The sequence below is a fragment of the Eufriesea mexicana genome, unplaced genomic scaffold (assembly GCF_001483705.2).
Source record: "Eufriesea mexicana isolate 0111107269 unplaced genomic scaffold, ASM148370v2 scaffold1920, whole genome shotgun sequence".
Lineage (NCBI taxonomy): Eukaryota > Metazoa > Arthropoda > Insecta > Hymenoptera > Apidae > Eufriesea > Eufriesea mexicana.
In genome coordinates this window covers 168,420-191,697 of record NW_016910007.1, presented here as the reverse complement: position 1 = coordinate 191,697, position 23,278 = coordinate 168,420, and the positions used below count along the sequence as shown (strand labels likewise).

Genomic DNA, 23,278 nt, shown 5'->3' with positions numbered 1-23,278 from the left:
CGCACCTGGCCCCCCGCACATAATAAAGTCCTACTCAGGAAACGTGGTGCTCTTTTCACTAAAAACCTCTCGTCCTCCACCTTCACTCAGAACACCACACCTTGACAACGTTCCCATCGAAATCATCTCATCCCTTAATCGTGCTAACACCCTTGTCATTGGCAATACCCTAAAACGAAAACCCCCCCAAAACTTTTCCACGATACAACCAATCGCGTACGAAATATCCTCAACGAAGTGGAAAATTCTCGGAGAAAAATCCTCAGCCTTCATCGCCGACGCGATTATCATCGCGGTATCAAGCAGACACCAACGACGCGTTAAGCCTCGTCCCAGCAGCCCGTTGTTGGCAAACGTCAAATTCTTCGCCAGGCACCGATGGAAATTTCAGCCGCGGGTTAATAACGCGACGACGCGCGTTACAGTAATTCGTGGACGAGTGACGGACGAGCGCGGCCGACAAGATTAAAGGATCCACCAGCCGCGCGTATAAATTCGAAATGGAGATAATTACGATAGCAGTCGTATAACGAGTCCATAAAGCGCCGCTTGGAATTGGTTAAATTTATCGATCGTGTCCCGGCGATACGCGGCCGCTTTTTATCTCCACGATCCCCTGGTAATTCCATTCCGCGAGCGAATATACACGAGGACGCTGCACGCGCGTGCATACGGAGAGCGTCGCCACCATTTCACCTTGTTTCCGGTACGAAAAGCTCACCCGTGCGATCTGAACCGGTGGAACATCGAAGAAAACCTTTCTTCGCTGTTGCTTCTTTTCCCTTTCATTTTTTGGAATTTGATACGAGAGAGGCGTCGAAATTTAGACTTCGCGAAGGTAGAACGGGGTTGCGTCAATGATGTACACGGATAATCATCATGGTAATATTGCAAATTTTCGAAATATACTGTACAATAATTAGTAACCTAAGAAATAAGCTACAATAATATAAGCAAAATTTGTAAAAATGTGAATATATTAATAAAAATAAAAATATTTATCGAATCATCATGAGACCCCATTTAAAACTCCCAATTCTTACCAAACCTAATGCAGAAACCTACCCCTATAATATCTGCAAATTTTTTGAACAGGTCAATGCATAAATAGAAATAAAAATATTTAACCCTTTGCACTCGGTGAACTTTTCCTTAGAGAAACATAGCAATTCGAAGACTTGCTGCCATAAAGCCGACGATATTTTCAAAACGGTAACTAAGCAGTGCAAATTAATTGTAAGACAGAATTATTTTACCTCGATACTTCACGCGTCGTTGGAGAATTTTAAATTCGAGATATTAATTAACAACGATCTCTAGAATTTGATTAAATGGTGACTGAGAGTCGCCTCTCAAGTGCAAAGGATTAATTCCCGCTATCAGTACCATTGCGAATCCTTTAAACCATTCAATTACACCCAGACCTAATTTCAATGATCTCTAGAATTTGATTAAATGGTGACTGAGAGTCGCCTCTCGAGTGCAAAGGGTTAATTCCCGCTACCATTACAGTACCATTGCGAATCCTTCAAACCATTCAATTACACCCAGACCTAATCCGTAAACCTACCTTCTGACCCAGTAAAAGAAACCTGCACGGAAATCCGGTATCCAAACAGCGAGGAGATTAAAAGAAAATGCACGCGCGTGTTGAAAAGTGGAGGAAAAGTTGACCGTGCTAATAGCATTAATAGCAAGAGCGTTGCACGCTTCGGCATTCGCAGGCCGGAGCGCGCGTCCTTCGAATCGATACATCCGCAACCCTGGTTATCCAATACTCGCGTTCTCCGTCGGTCCGGCAAAAATGGCAGGTTTCAAAGCCTGCAAGGCACTTCGTCATCTCGTGGCAACGAGAGACTCCCCGGAGGTCTTCTGTTCGCCTGGCCTCTGAAAGCCATCCCCTATCCGCCGGTTCGCGATCCTCTCGCCTCGTATTTATGTTCTTGAGAGCAACCTGCCAATTAGTTCCTACCCTTACCCGGCTGTTATGCACACTTTGAACAACTAGAGACGCGGCACGGTACTTGCAATTGGATACCAGTATTCACTTTCAAGAGTATTCTCCACGAGCTTTGTAGCCCACGTGCGACTCACCCCCGTCCCCCCTGGCCCCTGCACCCGCGGCCTGGTCGCTCTCGATCCCCTTTTCCGTGTCTCGTTCGCTCACGCTCTTCTCCCAATTACGTATCCGTCTCTGAAGATCGTTTTCTCTTTAGATATCCAACTCTGCCCGCCCGGAGAAATCGAATCCGCCTTCGAGCTGCTGCTGGTCGGGAAGCGTCACGAAGCCGCAAAATGATTCCCTCGGCTTGGATTCGCAATTGCCGGAACACGGTGCGCCGTCGGCGAGGGCGGTTAGAGCACGAAGAGAGTATGAGAGCGAGAGGGAGAGAAAGGGTGGGTGGGCTTAGCGAGGGTGGAAAAGAGCGACGATAACGTCTCGGCAAGGTGGCTCCAGTCGAAAATGGCTATTGCGAAATTACCAGCGAACTATGCGTGCAGGGGTGTGCGTTTCGCGTGTAACGGCAATGGCGATCATCGACACACGTGTGGCACTCGTGCCAATTCCAAGCTTTTCATCCGATTCCCCGCTGATTTTTAAGAGAAGACGGTGGAACGAGTTTGGAAGGTTGGTAAAGGATTAATGAAGTTTGAGGGATAATGGCTTTTAGAGGCATTTAACCATGTTCGCGGGCGTAATGGGAGTGGAACAATGGAGCGAACTTCGTGGACGAAATGAAGAAGTTCGGTTTTTCACCGTGAAATTCGCCCCTCTTTGTGGATTCGTTTAAATCCCTGGGTTTTTAATACTATTTCAACTTCGACCGATTTTCTCCTCTTTAGATTGAATTTTTCTTTTGTCTCTTTTCTTTTTGTCTTTTTATATCCCGGTGTAACGAGGATTATGTATAATATCGTGGAAATTGGTATTTTGGAGGACGAGGAAATTGCGATGGAAAATAAGGGATTAAAGGTCGGGGATCTCTGCCGGTGAGAGTGAAATTGTAGAAAAGGGAGCTAATTAAAATATTCGATCCAACTTTTCAACGTTTTGGTATCGTCACGCGCGTTACTCGCGTGAATGAACGTACACCGGATTAGACACTCGACTCTGCTATCTGAAATATTTCACTTATTTGCATAGATAAACTGAAATATTCCGTGCATGTCTAACGCGATTTCGGGAGGTTTACCAAAAGAGTTGCACGTATCTTTTTCGTCGAGTACTTTTTAAAACGTCACTCGATTTAAAACGTCACCCGAAGCTTTTCACGCGGCACGCTATATTGCCATTCCGATAACACTCGGGGGGTAAGACTGCAGGGAAATATTCGCTGATTATTTGCTCGAACGTTTAATGTATGCACAGCATGACGAAAATATTTAAAACATCACGAAATATTTCAAACATCAAACTCCCCTTAGATTTTATAATACCCCGTTCTTTATTCCTATCATCATTCACGAAACCAGAGAAATTAAAAATTACCACAATCTTTTTACTTAAAAATCGTAATATTTCCAATTTTTCATAAATAAACGTATAAATCGAGGAAATTAACTAACAAATAAATAAAATTTCGAGCACGAAGCTACGTTTCCCTCGTCCCAATCCAACTCCCACCACGGGAAAAAATAAAAAGAAGAGAAAAGAGGAAGCAAAAGAGAGAAATAAGAAATTCCATACTCCCACCAACACATCGTTCCTCGTCCCTCGGAATTCCAAACATCCCCTAAAACTGTTCGCCAAAAAATAACCCTAAACCCGAAGTAGAGCTTTAGCGCGACGATATTTCGTCGTTACAACGAAACCTCCGCGTTGTACGGTCCTCCTCGTAAAAAAAAAAAAAGAAGAAGAAAGGGGAGAAAAAAATAAGGGAGACGGTATTTATATTGGATACTCGAGCTTTAAAGTAACTCGGGTTGGTGCGCGAGGCTCGCCGGGTCGGAAGGAAATGATTTTTTCGCAGCCATGAAAACGCATATTTCGCGATGCCGATCGGCTGTCGGGCATCCGGTTCGCGTGGCATCGATCCCCGGTTCAGACGACGGGGACCGTGGACGTAAAAGCGTGGAGGACGGTGCCGTGGCAAGGGAACAGGAAGCTTATATAGCGCGCAAGGATTATGGCGGCGGGGTAGTAGCAGGATTCTTGCAATAACTCGCCGCGGCTTGGCACGGTATCGCAAACAAACACGAAGGCGAATTGAACGGAGGCGCGCCAAGTATTTTCCAATTACATCTTCCATTAACGATCATTCCTTGTGTACACGAACCTCTTCCCTGGCGAACGAATCGATCCCAAGAAGCACGCCGGCTTCTTCGCCGGCTACGCGAGACTCGCGCAAAGTTCAGAAATAATTTCCTCTCCATCGACCCAACCATGCCACCGTGCAAGTGGTGTTGACAAGCGGGTTAAGGATGTACACGATCGGCACCACGTGTCCTATCCTCGCCTCCATCCACACTTTTTCCTGCTTCCTATCTCGTCTTTGCTTTGCATTCCGAAACTTTTCGTTTCGTGCAATTTTTGACATTCGTGTTTAATTTTTGCGAGGTTTGTCGAACTGTACATCGTGGAAAGGATATTTTATCCTTTTAGAGATTAGGGTCGTATTCACAGCATAGTCATTAGCGACAGAGTTAGTTTTGACATCGGATAGCACTGTCAACGTGTTTCCATGATGTCAGTGTTGTATTTGACAGAAGTTTGAATTCGTGTCTTTGTAAAGAGTAGGTGCTGTCGAATTCTTCAAAAAATATTCGTAGATAACTTTTGAGAAATCAACTTTGAGTCTCGTGAAGACTATACCCTGCCTTTTCTGTTCATGTTCTATATACTACCAAAATTTTTGTTCAATATCGTGTATCTTTAATCTATTTGTCCTGTTTCATCTCCTATTCCATTTTCGCTTTTCTATTTCATGAAAATCATATTTAATTTTGTAACATCAACTGCGTGACTGTATATCAATCTGTCTTTCCTCCTAAGAGTTTAATTAGTGGATATCGAATTTTGATCTATTTGTCCTGTTCCATATCCTATTCCATCTTTCCTTTTCTATTTCATGAAAATAATATATAATTTTATAACACCAACTGCGTGCTTGTATACCAATCTTTCTTTCTCCCTAAGAATTTAATTAGTGGATATCGAATTTTGTTTGCCACAACTGGAAATAGACTCCTGCATTAATTACTGTAAATTTTGCCGAAACAATAGGCTGTTTGATTACACGTGCAATCAACAGTGATACTACTTTGCTAATTATAATACTAATCAGCTTGTACCTTCGTTAAAGTTACGAGTCTCCGAATAATGTACGAAATTTACAATCACGATGAAATTATAGATCAAACGAAAATCCTGCACGATCAACGTCTCCCAAACGTACTCGACTTCCCTGACAATCCGATGCAACGATTTCAAACGATCCACCCTAAACCGGTATTCCCATCTGAAAAAGATTCTCCGGCAAGAATACCATTTTCCAATCACGTCGTGAAAATCGCGATTACGCGAAGGCAATATACCTCGACGAATCTAGCAACCAGCACTGAAAATTCCGCGGATAGTACGGAAGAGAAGAAAGAAACGGAACGATTCGAGATACACGTTCATCGGCTGCTATCCCGGCTGAATACTAACGGTCCCCGGTGACCCAGAAAAAGGGAGGATTCTCCACGGAACGGGACGACGGAACGGCGCCATTAGCATGTTCGTTTCTGCTTAAAATTTAAATCGTCGCGAGGAACCGCGAAAGAGTGGACGGAGCAGGAAGCCGTCCCTTTAAAGTGTCCAACGTACAGGACGCGATTAGCCAGAAACAACGAGCGAGGAGCCAACACTGAACGCGAGAAGAGCAAAGAGAAGACGCGCACACAGTTGAAGAAGAGGAAACAATGACGAAGGAAAAGGCGCGAAGAGGCGAGCAGCTGCCGGTCCAGATTTTCGAGTTCGTGGGTAATAAAAATCGGAAAAAGAGAATGCACGTGTTATTTTCCAAGGCCACGTCCAACGTACTCGGAAGATGGTTAAGAGACCCGAGTCCAGGGTTTCCATTGGTCGAAAGAGGAAGATTTTCCCAGGGTGAGAGCCAGACCAGGTCGTGGATTGGTTACCATCCGGTCCAGGGGGGGTCCTGTCTCTTTCTCGAGGGGAGAGGTCGCGGCTAAACTTGCTGGGGGTCCCTCGCGGTTCACTGGGGGTCTTCTTCCACTTAGGGGTGGCGGTGAAATTCTTTCGTGTAACGGGGTGCACGTGACACCGGTCCGACCGGGTCCAACTGTGAGAAGAAACGTTGCGAGCGTCTACGAGAACCGAAGGAGTTTCGGGTTAGCCAGGTTCCACGCCGCTGTCTTCTTCCTCGTCGTTGGAGGCACTACACCCCTTTCGTAGGCATATGCGTCGCGACCCGTTCCGCGGTGCGACTCGTTTCGTGAATAGTGGGTTATTTAAAGGGAACGATCGCTTTTACTTCCGGTCGGCCAGACAGTTGGAACTTTTATTAACCGGGTATTCCGTTTCTTACTTGGGAATCGGCGCATCCTTCGTGCCATCTTAATCTAGGGGTCGCGTTGCTCTAAACGAGGGGTGAGTTCTTACGAATTTCTTCTACAAATTCTAACAAATTTCTTCGTCTTTTATTCCTAAACTACGGGACAATATCGACTTTAACATTTTATTCTTTCTGCCTTTAAATCCTTAAATTATTATTAATTATTGGAAATGGATGCTCGCGACGGGTCGTTTAATTTTCTCGTATTCCGTTTAAAATCTACGCGTGTTTTCTGTTCGCAATACCATCGAATTGATTATCGGACGAGAGACAGACTCAACGAAATTTATATAATTAGTCTCTGGGTCGGGATTTCGTGCACTCGCGTCAAGATGGTCGGATAAAAGGCTGGATAGAGCGGTGTCTCGTCGAGTGGATGGAATGGTCGCGGATAGGAAAAAGAGCCAGATATTAGGGAACACACTTGGCAGACGCTTTGCCTCGTCTGGTCGGATTTAGAGCGAACGCAATGACACGGACTATTTTCGGAAATTCCTTCAGAAGTTTCGCTAGAGTTTCCAAGCTATTTATAAGATCACAGTGTCGGTATCGTTAGGATTGTGATGCATGGACAGTTATTAAGCAACGCGTTGGGTCCAATGCGAAGATCAATCGTATCAGCTTGCGACTGCGGTAACAAGTATAAATGGATACAATGTTGTTACGCGTCTTTAAGCTCCGCGCTCACGAATTCGCCGAGAAATTCGTCGAAATTTCGCGGATCTGGTTAAAATACTTGTACAACCAAATGTTTAATGAACATTCTACGTGTGCACCGTAGAACTTGGAAATTTGGGAAACCCGAAAGCTGTGGAGAGATTATCAGAAACACGCACGTACGTACGCTTCGATACAGGGTGCCCTTCTCGATGGAAAGGGTGAATAATTCGTTTTGCCGTGTCACAAAGAACGCGTACCCTTCTAACGGAGAAGCCAAAGCGATAAAAGGAAGAGTGGGACACACAAAGGCACCAAGAAAGGGAAGAATAAATGACCATAAAGGTCAGAACCGGGCAAAGCTCCGACGAAGGCCAGCGAAAGAGGGAAACGACGTACAGAGAACGGGAAAAGGTAGAAAATAAACACGTAATAAAGGATAATCAAAGACGTCTCATGGAAAAACAGAACCAGACCAGACGGGAAATAAAAGGAAAAAGTAGAGAACGAGGTAATGCAAGGTAAACGACCATAAAGCTCGCAAAACGGAACCAAGACGCGATGGACAATCAAAGACGACGCATACGCAACAGAGTCAAAATAAGACAAGGAAGAGAGAAAAATATATATACGGGCGAAGAGAAAACGGCAAACGGGTGGAAAAGAGAGGAGAGTGAGAAGGGAGAAAGAAAAGGGCGAAAGAGAGACGAGGAAATTGAGAGCGCACTCGGGTTTACCGGTCGGCAAATGGGCTGGTATATGTTCGCACGGTAATGGGAAAGGCAACAGATGCGAACGCTCGCTGTTTCGCGATGAAACTATCGTGTCGTATAAAAGGGCGCGAGAGGCTGGCAGAGGTTAGCCTGCAACCGACGACATAAACTTACGATAGTGCAAACGACCGCGACACACCGGAACCCGCTCCTATTCCCTCTTCCGTTTCGCTCTACCCCGTCGGCTGCGAACCCTCCACCCCCTACCCTCCGCCACCAACCAAACGACTCGATCGTAATTCTTATTCGCCCCCGAATCTCGCTCTCTTCCGTTTCCGCTGCCCGTGCTCTAGCCAGCACCGTTCGATGTTTTGTACCCCACGGTACGCCACTTTCCATCTTATTGTTTGCGCACGATGCTTCGCCTATGCCGAGTTCTTGCTTCGTTATCGGATGTGGTATCGCATGAACTTTACATCGGTTTGTGGTTACAATTTTTATACCTTCCTCCCTTCTTTGCAACAGGCTGGAATATTTCGATCGGTCGTTTATTAGAATTTTCCCGAGTCCGCGTGAATTGGGGTAGTTTTGTTACGGTATCGCGTATTTTTAGACAGGGTGCTTGCGTTTTGAAACGATATTTCGCGTTATGGAGGGAGAATTGATATTTCACAGCGAAGAAATAATAAGGGTGATTAAATTAATAATTAATTAAGGGGAGAATTGATATAAAAATTTTCAGGAGTTTCTGATTGCCTATTTTGATATATAAATAAATTTCTTGTAATTTTACAGTACGAAAATTTCCACGTTTTCCTTCCACAACGTTTTCAAATGTAACCCGTTGCATAAATATTTAGGAAGCTTCGTAATTTCGTCTCTCCGGCGTTGTAATATTCGTGTAGCAACGGGCGAGGCGGAACACACAGCCATGCTAAATGTAGCTCATTGAAGCAACATTTGCAAAAGTTCAGCCTTAAAGTTTCGCGGGAACAAATTTGCAACCTGCTGCACGTATCATTTCAATCGTACGCTCTGGCATTATTTCAACTTCGGATTGAAATTACATTGCCCCTGTACCAGCGAGTCGATACATTTTGATCAATGGAAAGGATGGTAATTGCAACGGAAATATGTTAAAATTCTTTGCTAAATATATACGGTTACACGGTCTGCGCGGATAACTCGTTTGCAAAATTTTCTTTTCATGAACCGAAACACGCCAAACAGCTTTGCCGATATTAAACGGAAATTCGTAAATATTACTCTATATGAAATTATATTTCAACGTGATTAAAGAAATTGATTAAAAAAAATATTTTTGAAGGCTATTATATAATATTCTTTTATACTTTTCGAATATTCCTTAATGGTCAAAGTGTTGGTAACGCGGTAGCGTGAAACGAACATAGACTGGTGAAAATCGGTGCACATCGATGTCGGCCATCGACTTGACAATTTTCTCGAAATTTTTATATACTCCACCATTGTACAAGCTCGTAAAACGTACGCGTACATAAAGTTACAGTTCATTCGCAGCTGACTGCTCTCTTTCCGCTGAATAAACTCGTCCTGTATCGTGGAAAGCGTGTTTTATAACTATAACTGTTTCTGACTATTTGCGAGGAAACGACGGAATATACACGAATACATATTCGCGTATTTTTTCCCGTCACGGGAATCCAAGATTTTATATTTCCCGCTACGTTCTACCTCCCGGATTACCGCGTAATTCCTCTGGATGCTAACTCGGTTCTGCCAAAGAGATGATCGCGAAGATCGTAACTGTATTACAACGTTCAGCGAATCGAGAGTCGGAGAAAGATTCTTCAAAAATTCACGGAGTAATCAAGGATCGGGTATAATCTTTCAGATACGATCGCTAATCTTTGAATAAATTGATGCTCGAGGATAAGAAGAGCCCTTGGAGAGTAATATCAAATTTCGTAATACTTCATTAAAGGCATCACAGTGTTTTACAGGTTATTATATTAAATTCCTTGGTAGTTTTAAACTGGTTTAAAATTATCCTATCTCGTGGTGGATTACGTCTTCCAATTTATATTTAGAATACCGTTTCGATTGCTTGATGCAGATTGTCAAAGATGGAGTCATACTTATTGACGAAAACAGACACAACGTGGACCAGGTATTTTATTATCAACCCTACTGAGTAGCCAGCCACTTTGTATCTATTCCAGGCAGATGGAAAATTCGAGATATTTCGTCAGTTGTCCCTAATAACGCAAAATGGTACGAAATACGAAACAGAGTAAAAATTTGAGAATTTTTCTATATTCTGTAACCTAAGATACATAAATTAAAATTCAAAATAAATTATATTAATAAAATCACCCATCTATACATCTTTTCACCCCATACCTATCTTCGGTGCCATAATAAATTTCTACTTTCCAAAATTTTCCAAACTCTCTCAGAACATTATTCCAGAGATACCACTGGAAGACAACGAAACCATAATAAAACCACAGACAACAAAAATCTCATCGCGATATAAAAATTAACCTCGGAAATTGGCAACAGCCACCCCCTCATTTTGTTCCAAAAGAGAAACAAGAAAAATAAATACGTCGTAAAAGAACAGCAGGGCCACGGATATGGTGACCATAATGGTTCGCAAAACCATCGAGACGAAAGCGAGCCAGCCCGCAAATACGAATCTCCGAGGCAGCTCCATAAACATACGCAAATTAAAATTCAAAATAAATTATTCACCGATCTATACATCTTTTCACCCCATACCTATCTTTGGTGTCACAATAAATTTCTACTTTCCAAAATTTTCCAAACTCTCTCAGAACTTTATTCCAGAGATACCACTCGAAGACAACGAAACCATAATAAAACCACAGACAACAAAAATCTCATCGCGATATAAAAATTAACCTCGGAAATTCGCAACAGCCACCCCCTCATTTTGTTCCAAAAGAGAAACAAGAAAAATAAATACGTCGTAAAAGAATAGCAGGGCCACGGATATGGTGACCATAATGGTTCGCAAAACCATCGAGACGAAAGCGAGCCAGCCCGCAAATACGAATCTCCGAGGCAGCTCCATAAAGATAAAGCCGTCCGACGTACAGACCGAATCCTCTCGATCCCTTCATTACTATGCGAGGGCGTATCCAAGAGCGCGTACCAGATCATATTAATTTAATCCATACTCTCGTTGCAAACTCTGCCTGGTAGTCTAGGCAAAACGACGAGTCCAGGCTGGCCGGCTTCTCTCGATCGTGTCGCCCGATTCGTTCCACGAGTTTATTCGCGCGCACGTTCGCGAACAAGCCTCCGTCCCGCAATCCGCAATATTTATTATTATTACAGGCGCTCTATTTGCCACTGAAACTTCGTCCAGCCTCTGACCTATCCAACGACGATGGCCGAGCGATGTGCATACATATTAATGCAACCGAACGATCGCCAAGCTGCATCCCGTGTCTCCACCCTTCCTCTGCCACTCCACCACCCTTTCCCGACTGCTCTTCTACCCTTCCGATCTCCGCCACTATCGCTGGTTAATATTGAACACCTTTCATCCACGAATTTCGTCTTCTCCAATTTTGGCGTTAAACGCCGGGCCACAGTGGCTGAAAGAAGCCTTCGGAATGGGGATGAAGCGACGGGAGACCTGGATCTAGTTGCCGAGGAGGGGGTGGTTTGGAAGATTGGAGATGGCTTTGCTTTTTGGGGGTAAAGTGTATTACCGTAAAAGATTCTACTTTAATTTCTTTCGCAATGGAGAAATTTTAGGAATTGGGTAATTTGAAATTTAAATCTTCAGAATTGGGAATCGAGGGTGGATGAGGAAATGAAGATGGTATATCAAAAAGATCTTAGATAATTTTTTGGAATATTTGAGTAATAATAGGTTGCAATAGGTTGGAATTGGTGATATAAAAAGAGGTAGGGTATTTTCATTCCATTTTTGCTGCGGACCCTTCAATTGTGGACGCGTTTAGGGTGCTGTTAGGAGTAAGAGTGATCTTTGATAGAGACGAAGTGGCGAGGTTAGGGTTGATGTGACCCTAAATTGAAAAGCACAGAAGACCTGGATAAATGGAGAAACTTGGTATAACGATGTACCAAAATACGCCTGAGATATCTGTTTTTATTAATATGTGATCAGAGTTTCGTGACGAACATTGTTTTATTGTTTTCCTGATGCTTCTTTCAATATCCTTTCAGTAATAAGGACTTCTTCAGATATTTAACGAACTTGGATGCAAGTCAAATCTCTTTTCTTCGACTCTAAATGGTACATTGGTTCGACAGGAAGACAAAATTGACCAAGGCTATCCGATCAAAGTATATTCCTGCCTATGTATTAACCCTTTGCACTGGAGAGGTGACCCTCAGTCACCATTGAATAAAATTCGATATTAATTAATATACCAAATTTAAGATAATGTAACGGTATACAAATAATTCTACGTTTTAATTGCTACTCGATTTCTTATTTACTGCTGAACAAAATATCGTCAGCTTTATGGCAGAAAATTTGTAAACCCCTACTCTTTTTTAGTCAAAAAATCGTCAAGTGCAAAGGGTTAATTCAAGAACCATCGAGGTACAGTCCATTCCAAAATATCTATATCATAGCATACCCCTAATTTCTCGTACCATCGCAAAATAAATATTTTTCGAACCACCCTTACCCTCGTCTAATCCTATCTCGGCTAAACAAATAATCCTAAGGACAGAAACGAAGAAAATCATCGAATTTCGTGACGAACATTGTCCGATTATTTTCCTGATGCTTCTTTCAATATCCTTTCAGTGATAAGGACTTCTTCAGATATTTAACAAACTTGGATGCAAGTCAAATCTCCTTTCTTTAACTCCAAATGACACATTGATTCAATAGGAAGATAAAATTGACCAAGACTATCCGATTAAAGTATACTCCTATGTACGATAACTATTGAGATACAGTCCATTCCATAATATCTATATCATAACATACCCCTAAATTCTCGTGACATGGCAAAATAAATATTTTCCGAAGCACCCTTATCCTCGTCTAACGACGGAAACGAAGAAAACTCGGAGATGTCTCTGCAGAGAGATACTCGCGCTATTTATCGTCATCGACGCGAACAATTTCTACGAAAATTTCTCTCCATAAGCCTCGCATCAGTGATCCACCGAGCGATCTCGGCTGCTAGCAGAGGTAGCACGCGTTACGTGGCAAATCCAACGGAGATAATCCAACGCTGTCGACACACGGTAGAGCGTCTGAGCCGAAATGGAAGAGCGAATCGGCCGTCATTGGAGACTTGTAACTGTTATTGCCTGGTATCGATCGAGGATCGTGGACGAAGGCAGAGGGGGGCCTCTCGTCAGGGAAACGATTTAAGATAATCGAGGAGCAGCCCTCTCGTTCGCCCCCAGCTCGTCTTCGTGGAACGACGAGCCACCGATGGAATAATTTTCCAGCGACTGTTCTCCGCTCAATCCCCGGTTCTTTATTAATATTCCTTGGCGTCCAAGAGTTAGGTTCGCAGCTGTGCCGTCCGCGGCACGATTGAAAAGAGTCGGGGCAGGTGCTTTTGGAATTCGAATCGGGAGGGGAGAAGCCGACAGAGCGGGTTACTTGTGATTGCAAATCCTTCCCGATTCGATCTCGTTTCCTTCTCTTCTCGCTTTCGCGCGTCATTGTGCCCGGAATTGTGTCAGAAAATTGCCAGCCCGCGCCCTGTACACCGGGTGGATTTATAAAATTCCCTCCCGTGATCCGCTTCAACAGTTTCTCCAACAAATTCCGCGGTTTGGCACTCCGTGCCGCTCGCTGGGGGGATGGGGTAGGTCAGTTTCGCGCGGAAGAAGAGGAAACGTATGAAAACGGGCGTGTAGTTCCAGGGTCGAACGAAATTAACTTCCCTTGATCTGGATTCGCGAAATACGCATGATTCCCTGGATTTTTACACGAGTTCCTATTTGCTACGATTGCCACGTTTATTCAGCAGTTTATTGCGAAACGCGGATGAGACTGTTTTTAAACGAGATACAGTTTTATGCGACGTTTTATCGTTACCAAACATCGGTTTGTAATATAAAGCAAGATTTTCTGAAGATTTCTAGCTGTTTCATCTGCGAATAAAAATATCGAATAAATATTTATTCAATTTCGACCGAAGAAATTATTTGCGAAATATAAATCATACGCCGAAGTACAAATTTACTTGCAGTTAATGCACAGAGTTATATTTACGATGTCTGGGGTACGTCTTCACCCCAATCGATATTACGATGGCTAATACGATAATTTACGAGCGCGCCATGCTGCTCGGGCCTATTATACTTAAAAGATCAATTCCAAGTTGCCTGCCGTACATGCAGTTATCTAACGAGACAATCCTTTTGCCACGAAAGACGCAAAATCGTTATTAAATTCTAATTTCTTTGAAAATAAATACAATAAAAGACGCAATATTGTGGGACATTTTTAGACTTTATTAGGGCGCGGACGAGATAATTATGACCGAGTCGAGTGCAAGCAATGAACGAAAGTTTATAAATGCGTCCGAAGTACCTGGTCTGAAGTACCTGGCTCACCAAGGGCGAGATCGCGTGAGAAATGAGTAATCAAGGAAGAGAACTTGTTAGACTTTAAATAAGGGTGCAAGGGCGCGGGCGAGTCAGTCGTTCAATCAGTCAGAACTGAGATCGAGTCAGGATTTTAGAGAATAAAGCACCAAGTCAGTGCCAGTCTAGCTGTACGTCAGTTCTTAGTCTGCAAAAATTTTAGGCGAAGTACTATCCAGCATAATAGAGACTACGTGATTCTACAATACCGTTTGACAATTCGGCTCGGTGCCTTGCTCGCGAATGCGGTACTACGACACTGACCAGTCCCAACTCGGATGTATGGTGCTCTACCAAACTTACGAATCACTGGAAAATTTCTACGATTGTTTAAAATCGTGGGTAGTATACCACGAGTATTAAACATTGGGGTGCAGTCAGTCAGTAAGTCAGTGCTTAGTCTTAGTAGCAGAGACTGTGTGACTCTACGATATTCTACTTCGCCAATTGCAACCCCTTTTTCGCGATCATTACCGATCCAGCGCTTTGGTACTTCGATGAACGAAAAAATTCGAAAACTCAAGTTAGTCGCTGTCGCCTTTCATAATCGCAAAGGACTGGAAGCATCGCGAGAGCCGCGTACCCGCGAAGCGGAGGAACCATCGCGAAGCGACGGGCATCGCAGGCATAAATCTCGCGCCAAAGTGGCAGCGCGTGATCCGCGGAAAAGGCAACGCTCGCGTGGCGTAATCGACGAGAGGAAAAAGGTCGGCGAGAGGATATCGCGGCGCGAGAAGGAACGCGCGTGGATTTGTCGTTGACACGTCGCGTGAATGGAGGCCGGTTAAACCGAGCGTGTAAAGCCCGAAACGTTGCGTGACTGCAGGCGGCTGTGCCACGGAAGGAACGCGCGCACGCGGCGTTCGAATACCGACGCCGGCGTCGCCGTTGGACGCCGTTCGCCCCTTCGTGACGCTCACGCACGAGGACAGACACGGGAAAGCACTATTCGCGGCGCGAAAAGTTCGGCTGCCAGAACGGTGACTAAGAACACGTCGTTACCTTTGCAATTTGTGGCCGTCGTGTTTACTCTTTCACTTTCCCTCCCGGCCGGCTAATGTTTTAGGCCGGCCGCTTTAAATCACCGACCCCGCCTCGCAGCGGCCACGGCTATTTCCGGCGGAATTGGAGCACGCGATCGGTCCGCGCGTTTTTCCATCTACGCGCGCCGATTCCGCCGGCCGTGTAATTTACGCTGATCGATCCGTTCGCGCTTCGTAACGCCCGCGGCGGATTTATTTGTCCAGACAAGAGGACGTATGTATTTATATGCGTGTTCTCTTTTTATTTTTCCGTGTGAACCGCGACGAAGTGGTCGGTAGAGGTTCGACTGCGAGTCTGGAACCGGTGATCGAGTCGTTTGTTGTATTTTCATCTAATTTCGTCGATTTTAATGGCAAACAGGGTATGGTGAATAGGGTATGTCCGTCCAAGTTTATTTTCATAGTTCGATGGAAAAGTTTCTTTGAACTTCGATGTAGATTCGTCAAGCTGTAGATATTCGATATTCTAGTATTATAGCATGGTCTTATGACAATATGTTATTCGTTCCAGTAGGTAAAAATAAATAGGAAATATATTATAGTATACTCGTGCTATAGAATATTACTTTTCGTATATAATCTTTGGTTCAAACCACGTGGCTCTTACCTCTATACGAATATGAAAAATTGACTACTCTATACCTTGGCAGAAACCGAAACACAACTATAGAAGAGGATACTGTATAGACAAAACCAGATACTCGTCTGCTTCTCCGCCATTAACCCTTTGCACTCGAGAGGCGAGTTATTTAATTCGCCATTTAATCAGATTTTGACGACCGATATTAATTAAAATATTAAATCTACGACAACGTAATAGCGTGGGAGGTATTGAAATTAAATAATTCTATGTGTTAATTGTGATATGATTTTTTATTTAATATTCTGAAAAATATTATCGGTTTTATAACAGAAAATCTTTGAATTTCTACTCTTCCATTGCGAAAAAATCGTCGAGTGCAAAGGGTTAAAAGCGAACAAAATACAAACCGATATACCTGATATTCTACAACCCTAAACGACAAATTCATAGGTTCCAAATCCACCTTTGTCTTAAAAAAGAAAAACTCAGAGATCTCTGCACGATACTTTCATTTTCACGGAAAACTACCGATCAACCCCCAGGTGGACTTATTTATCCCGAACCCGACTGGTCTACCCTTTGATCTCGCGGAATGGAATAAAGCTCGAAGGGATCCCGGCCTCGTCGATTGTTTCCCCGTCTCGCGGACGAAAGCAGGCCGAAAGTCCCTGAGAATCCGTTGGTCCACGAATTCCTGGCCAATTACGACCAAGTCCCGTCTCTTCCCCGGGGTAACGACGATTCCAGCGATTTCTTCGTTCCTACTCCTGACTGGGGCGGGGGACCCGCTCATCCACCCCGTCGTTCCATCGGCAAAGATCTCATACATATTAATGGCGATCCGATCGATTCCGAGGCGAGCTCGCTTCTTGCTCTGTTTAGGCACGTCGACGTTTCGGCGCGTAAGCCCTTCCGCCGGCCACAATGGTTATTATGCCATTAACGTAATGAAGTTAGGTGGCGGTGAAGGTTCCGGTGCCTGTGGGACGGCCTGTGGGACGGCCTGTGCCTTGCTCCATATACGAAGAACGTGATAAAACGGGGAATCCAGGGGTTGTTTCGAAAGACCATCCTTGCGTACGTTTCTTGATTAATTATTATTATTAATAACAATAATATTTATCGATATAGTCAACATCCCCCTGATCTATGTATCCGTGAAATTCTTAATGAAGAAATTGCAACCCCTTTCACGATATTATTACCCTACTTCCGATTTTTGATGTAACTACGACGCAACGTCTATTAGAGTTTTAACCCTTTGCACTCGAGAGGCGCCTCTCAGTCGCCATTTAACCAAATTTTAAAGAGGGATGTTAATTAATATATCTAACTTACAATTACCCAACGATCCGTGGAATATCGAAGTAAAATAACTCTACGTCTTAATTTGCATACGATTTCTTATTCACCGTCTTAAAAATATCGTCGACTTTATGGCAGAAAGTCTTCGAATTATAATTTTCCAAAAATTGCCGAGTGCAAAGGGTTAATACCTGCTTTTTCAACCCCAAATTTAAATCGAATCAGTGACGAGGTTAACGCTAAAAATTGTCAAGAGAATATCGACACACTTTCCGGGGGTACGCGAAATTCGTTTTTAATTTCGCTGATACACATGCTCGATAAATTTTAAATGAGCGATGTATATTTAAATTTAATTAAACTAGGTTACATTCAATTTTCAAGCTCAATAATACCGGCTAAAAATTTAATCATCTTTCGTGTTGCTCCACGAACATCCAGCCTCGCGCGAACTTGAAATATTAAGCTCGGAAAGCGTTTTAAACGGGTACACGCCTGGTGAAAAGCAACGAAATTTTTTCTCTTGCCAATATTTTCGTCAACCAGCATTTACAGGGTGCAAATACATGGAGAGGGTGATTCGACTCTCGTCGAATCGAAATTAATCGCAAGATAGGTATCGTGGTTGGCGCGCGAGCAAGAGGGAAACGTCGAAGAGAAAGAAGAGAGAAGGAGGATACCGTGTTTTGATCCTCGCTAATGCACCGCGATTAGCGTTTATTGTTCTTATACATAGATTGGAGCAAACGGTAAACAATTTGTCCCCGCGGTGGACCGAGTAACTACTATTAGATCGATTAAGTCAACGAGCAAGACGCACGCTTGATATGTTTAGGTGGCTGGGAACTGAATTCCTTGTGGCAACAACGCCGGTATTTGCCGATTGTATTTCTTGTATCAACAATTGAGAAACCCGCCTACGTCACGGAGCGTGATTGCTTCTGTTTTATCACCAGCCGAAACTGACATCAGCGCAACAGGGGCAAGTCTGAATCTCCTGTTTCTGGTTCATTAGCAAATCCTCGTTTGGAAATAGCTTTCTATGGTAGCGAGCAGGCCGAAGCTTCGGGCTGCAGTTAGTATCGATAAAAGGTTGATGAAGAGATTCCAAGGATTTAACCCTTCCACTCCTGAAGATGTATGACGTGAGACTACAACATGACTGCCTGACTGTGGACGCGATACAACGTCCATGGATTTCGAAGCTGTTAGAGCTTAGAGAATTCATTCTGAATGCTTAGAATGGTATTATATTTTCGTATTAAGTTTTCGTTAGATTTAAACAAAAATAAAATTTGTTAAATTAATTCGGGATAGGGTATTTGATACTCTCTTTGTAAGTCAGGAGTGAAAAGGTTAAGGAACCTCATCTATGGAAGAGCTAATTGCCCTGTCGAAGCTTCAAGTTGCAGTTAGTATGGATAGAAGAATATTTCATACTAGTAATTTCTGCATGTACAGGTTAATGGAAAGACTCCAAGGATTTAAGGAACCCTATCTCATTCCCAAAAATCGAAGATTCGAGTCTAAGGGACAATAGTTTACGACGACCAACATCCCACGACAATGATACCTCGCACACTGTTGCATTATCTGAAATTTGACATATTTACGAATATGGAGCTTCGAAATTTGATCAAATGGCGACCGAGGGACACCTCTCGAGTGCAAGGGATTAAAGTCGGAGAATCAACTAGCTTCGAAATTTGATCAAATGGCGACCGAAGGACACCTCTCGAGTGCAAGGGATTAAAGTCGGAGAATCAAGATAAATTCCTCAAACTGCGATAAGAGATAGTCAGAGAAGAGTCTCTAAATTCTAATTAAATACAACTCGAATAACCCACTTCCTTTGCTGCGTTGGCGAGGAATTAGTGGTTTAATCGAAGAAAGAAACGCAAGATTGGAAGCAGCTTTTGCCAACGACCTCGTGTTCTACCTCGTTTATGAAATCCAATAAATCTCGTTTAACGTGGACCGGTAGATGCCCGGCGCTATTTACATATCGCGGCTCGCGGAAGCAATTTGCAGCCGTAGACCTAACTCGTTAACACGTAGAAATTCCTTCAGCGCCGGGAATATTGCAAAAGAGGTTGCTACCTATCCGCGTGTCTTCTTTCGCGAGTTTTATGCCCGGGAATCCAAGGGAAAAAAGGTTTTTACAGAAATCATACGCGTAACCTTCCCTGGGAATAGAAGCCTAACTGGAGCAACCGGAGTCTCCTCTTTCACACGGCTCCCTTTTTAAACCTCGTTCTCGCTTCTCGGCTTGACACACACACGCACATACACACAACCGATGGATGAAACATCGCGTTTCGTTTCGATGAACGAAAATACTCGCCGATCCTAATCCTCGCAGGACCTATTCGGTCGCGTGGTCAAAAGGCCAGGCTAACGAGATCATAGCGATTCGCGCTAATCGGCCTCTCGGAGTGTCCCGAGCCGTGAAAAGCGAAACGACCCACATTCGAGGGCGGGAATAACAGATTAATTATCGCGGCCGTTCGAAAAGGGAGGTAATGCAAATTGGCAAATTATCGCGGCCGCCGGCGGAAAAGAGTGGCAGAGGACGAATCGGGGCGAGCAAACGCGGTTGCCTCCATAATTTAAGCGAACACCGGGGCTACCGGCACTTTAACGGGTCACGCTGATTAGTTGCAATGACAAAATATATCATTAGACACCGCGCCGTCTGCTGTCTCGTTAAAATGCTTGCGCGCCCGACACGAGATATCGCCGAGTAATGTATGCACTTTCCAACGTCACAATGTTGAGCTGCTATTAAGTAATAGTCACCGAGATATTTCTTTGTCGCGAGAGACATACTGACCGGGCTTGAATTTCGATGAAAATATCGCGTTAAATTTTACAAGTCGCGTTTTAGCATTTTCTCTCGCCTTCCTCCGGTTTTTGGCAACTGTTCCTTGCAACTTCAAGAGAATCTCAGTATTCGAACGAATACGGAATAGATAATTCGAGAGGAGAGTTTAAAATTACAGGAAGACTTGTAATTTTGAATTTAAACAAAATTATTCTTAATTTAAAAACGAAAATTCCTTATGCAAAGAATATCTTAATATCTGTTGCTTGATTATTTTGAACAATTTTGGAATTATTGTTAGAAACCCAAGTTGCGAATATAGTTAATGGATATTGATATAAAATGATGACAGATTTCTTCGAAAAATAATGGAAAAAAGGAAAAGGGAAAAATTGGAAAATTTACTCACCTGCACGTGGCTCCAGACCTTGGGTTTCGGGCTTGATCTCGCGTTGTTGGTTGCATTCGAACTTCCAGAATTATTTGAAACGCTTCCAGATGACGTTGTGGACTTGACGGACGGTTTCTGCGTTTTTTGAATCTGCGCTGTGACTGTGGTTGACGAATTGTTGCGTTGCTGTTGTGGCTGCTGCGCGGATATTTGCTGCTGTTGTTGTTGTTGCTGCTGCTGCGTTTGCTGCATGATCTGTTGAATGAGCTCGAGTTGCTGCTTGGTGAGGCCATCGTTGCTGGCACCAGGCGATGTGGCACTCTGTAAAATAAAAATGGGACAGAAAGGTCAGTAAAATTTTATAATTATCACGCTGATTACATTTTTATGAAATAAACATTCGCATTAACGATCGAGGATAGTCCTCGTGTCGATTGTATTTGATTTAAAATGGAGTATCGAGTGAATTCTCGATACTCAGTTAGGTACAGAAGAGCGGAAAGTAATGGGATTTTAAATAATAGCGATGAAAATTTCTAAAACCGAGAGATAAGTAGCGACTACTTTTCTTACTCGCTTTTTCTTGCAACTTTTAGAGTTTCCGACCCACTTAGGGAAGAGAGAAGAAAGAATAATTCTGCAGAAAAAAATTCGACCACGACCCAGAAACCTTAATTGATTAAAGCAATTCAGGTTGAAAATGCACTTGAAAACGGGAAACTTTGTCTCACTGTCTAACAATCTTCTGCAGGAACTCATTTTATTCGTCGTAAGTACTACCAACTCTTTTAAACACTTTCAATATCTTGATCGTGCCAGAAAATAAATCACAAAATCTCGACTATAGCTTCCATGTTTAGAAACCTTGTATTCTCACACCTAACGAGAATTTTTCTTTCCATCAACTCAAATACTCTTCCCCATCCATCAAGTATCCAAAAAATCACAAAATGAGCAATAAATCTTATCAAACTTCATATATAATAAATCTTATCACACTTCAGAAAAAAATTTCGATACAACCATAACGTGGTACAAAAATTGGAAAATAACCAGGTACGATCCACCATGACTTATCTAAAATAAACTTCTATCAGTATCAGTTCCTACTATCACAAACTGCAAGATTTAAATTACAAACCTACAGCAATAAACCTGGACTTCACGCGCCAAGAATATTCCCAAAGAATCACCCCGATTCACAAAAACCACCGTTCCTGGTTCCCTTCGTAAACGTTCCATTAATTCCAGTTTACACTAAAAACACCTCGCTGCTAATTCGCTGTTCGCAATTCCGCGCGGAAACCCGACACTGAATTTTAAAAGTGCACGCGCGCCATCTGTCTCTCTTTATCGATCGATGGCGGCGCATAGCTGAGCGAGTCGGCTTTTCCCTTTTCAAGAAATTCCAACCGCCATGGACGTTAACGACTATCGTAATATTCGCGAAAGGATCAAGCCATAAAATTCGCTGCATCGCCGCTACACGCCGCGCTTGCACGGGCGTAAACGCACGAAACGCGCGGCGCCCACGCGACCGAACAATGAAACTTAAAGCCGGGGCATATGTACACGCTGCGACGCACCTGGGCTATGGCGGCTCCCGCTGCGCCGCGCGCCGCCAAGCGGCTGTTTTACGAACCAAGCACCTCGTAGCGCGCGTTTTCTACTCGCTATTGCCAATTTTGTGGGATCTCAGGTCTACTATAGCACTTTTTGAGGTTTTGGGAGTATAATACGAGGATGGATTCGAGTATGGAAGGGAAGGATTATTTTGTTTCGAGACATTGTCTCTATTTAATGGCGGTGAGGAGAGTTTCTTGCGAATATATCTGGGATTTTGGATATATATAATAAAATCTAGCATGAGAGGTACTGTGAGAGATGGTTAATCTCTTACCTTACCATTTAAGTTTCAATAGTCAACAGCAACGTCGGTCACACGACGAGCCATGTCCTCTGAACGCGGTCAAGAATAACACGCAACTGAGAGAGGAAAACATCTGCGAAAATTAACCACGAGACTGTTCGAGCTTGACGATGTTTACGTTGGGTCTTATCTACAAACCACGCCCCTCACCTGTCATATTTACGTTTGGCTCGACTTCCTTACCATGAATCCTACCGGAATCACACGACGATGGTGTTTACTCGTGGAGAGAAGAATTTATTGCAAAGTTTCAGAATTGTTACAATAAGAATTACAAAGTGCATCTATCAAGTTCGATAAAGGAGTTTAAAAAAATGAATTTTTCAAATCTTATTTAAATATCTGCAAGAGTGTCTGCGTATAAACCGGATACCTCTTATCTCGGACCAGTTAATCGCCAAAAGTTTGAAGGAAAAACGCCATGGGGTTAACGCAGTTTCGCGTGGCAAGGCAAACCAAAAACGATAAAACAGTCGAATCACTTTTCAGATCCGAGTTCCTTCCTAAAACGCCAGATTCTCCGCCGCGGCGATATTTCTTTTCCAATTCTAAACCCCGGAGAAATAATATCCGGGCGATAAATTCGGATAGAACGGTTCTCGCATGAAATAAAATAAAAAGCGAGATGGACGGTGAAAAAAGGAGGAAGAAAAGGGAAAAAAGGAA

The 23,278-nt window shown here is 43.4% G+C and overlaps 1 protein-coding gene across 1 annotated transcript in view; it reads right to left on the bottom strand.

The window, feature by feature from the left end:
- LOC108549378 (zinc finger protein squeeze) overlaps window positions 1-23,278 on the bottom strand; it is a gene marked incomplete at its 5' end in the record, with an annotated part of 132,921 nt that overhangs the window by 8,232 nt on the left and 101,411 nt on the right. The window contains one exon of the mRNA XM_017902729.1: window positions 20,701-21,003. Coding sequence (XP_017758218.1) covers window positions 20,701-21,003 — 303 coding nt within the window. The remainder of the gene's footprint in view (window positions 1-20,700; window positions 21,004-23,278) is intronic.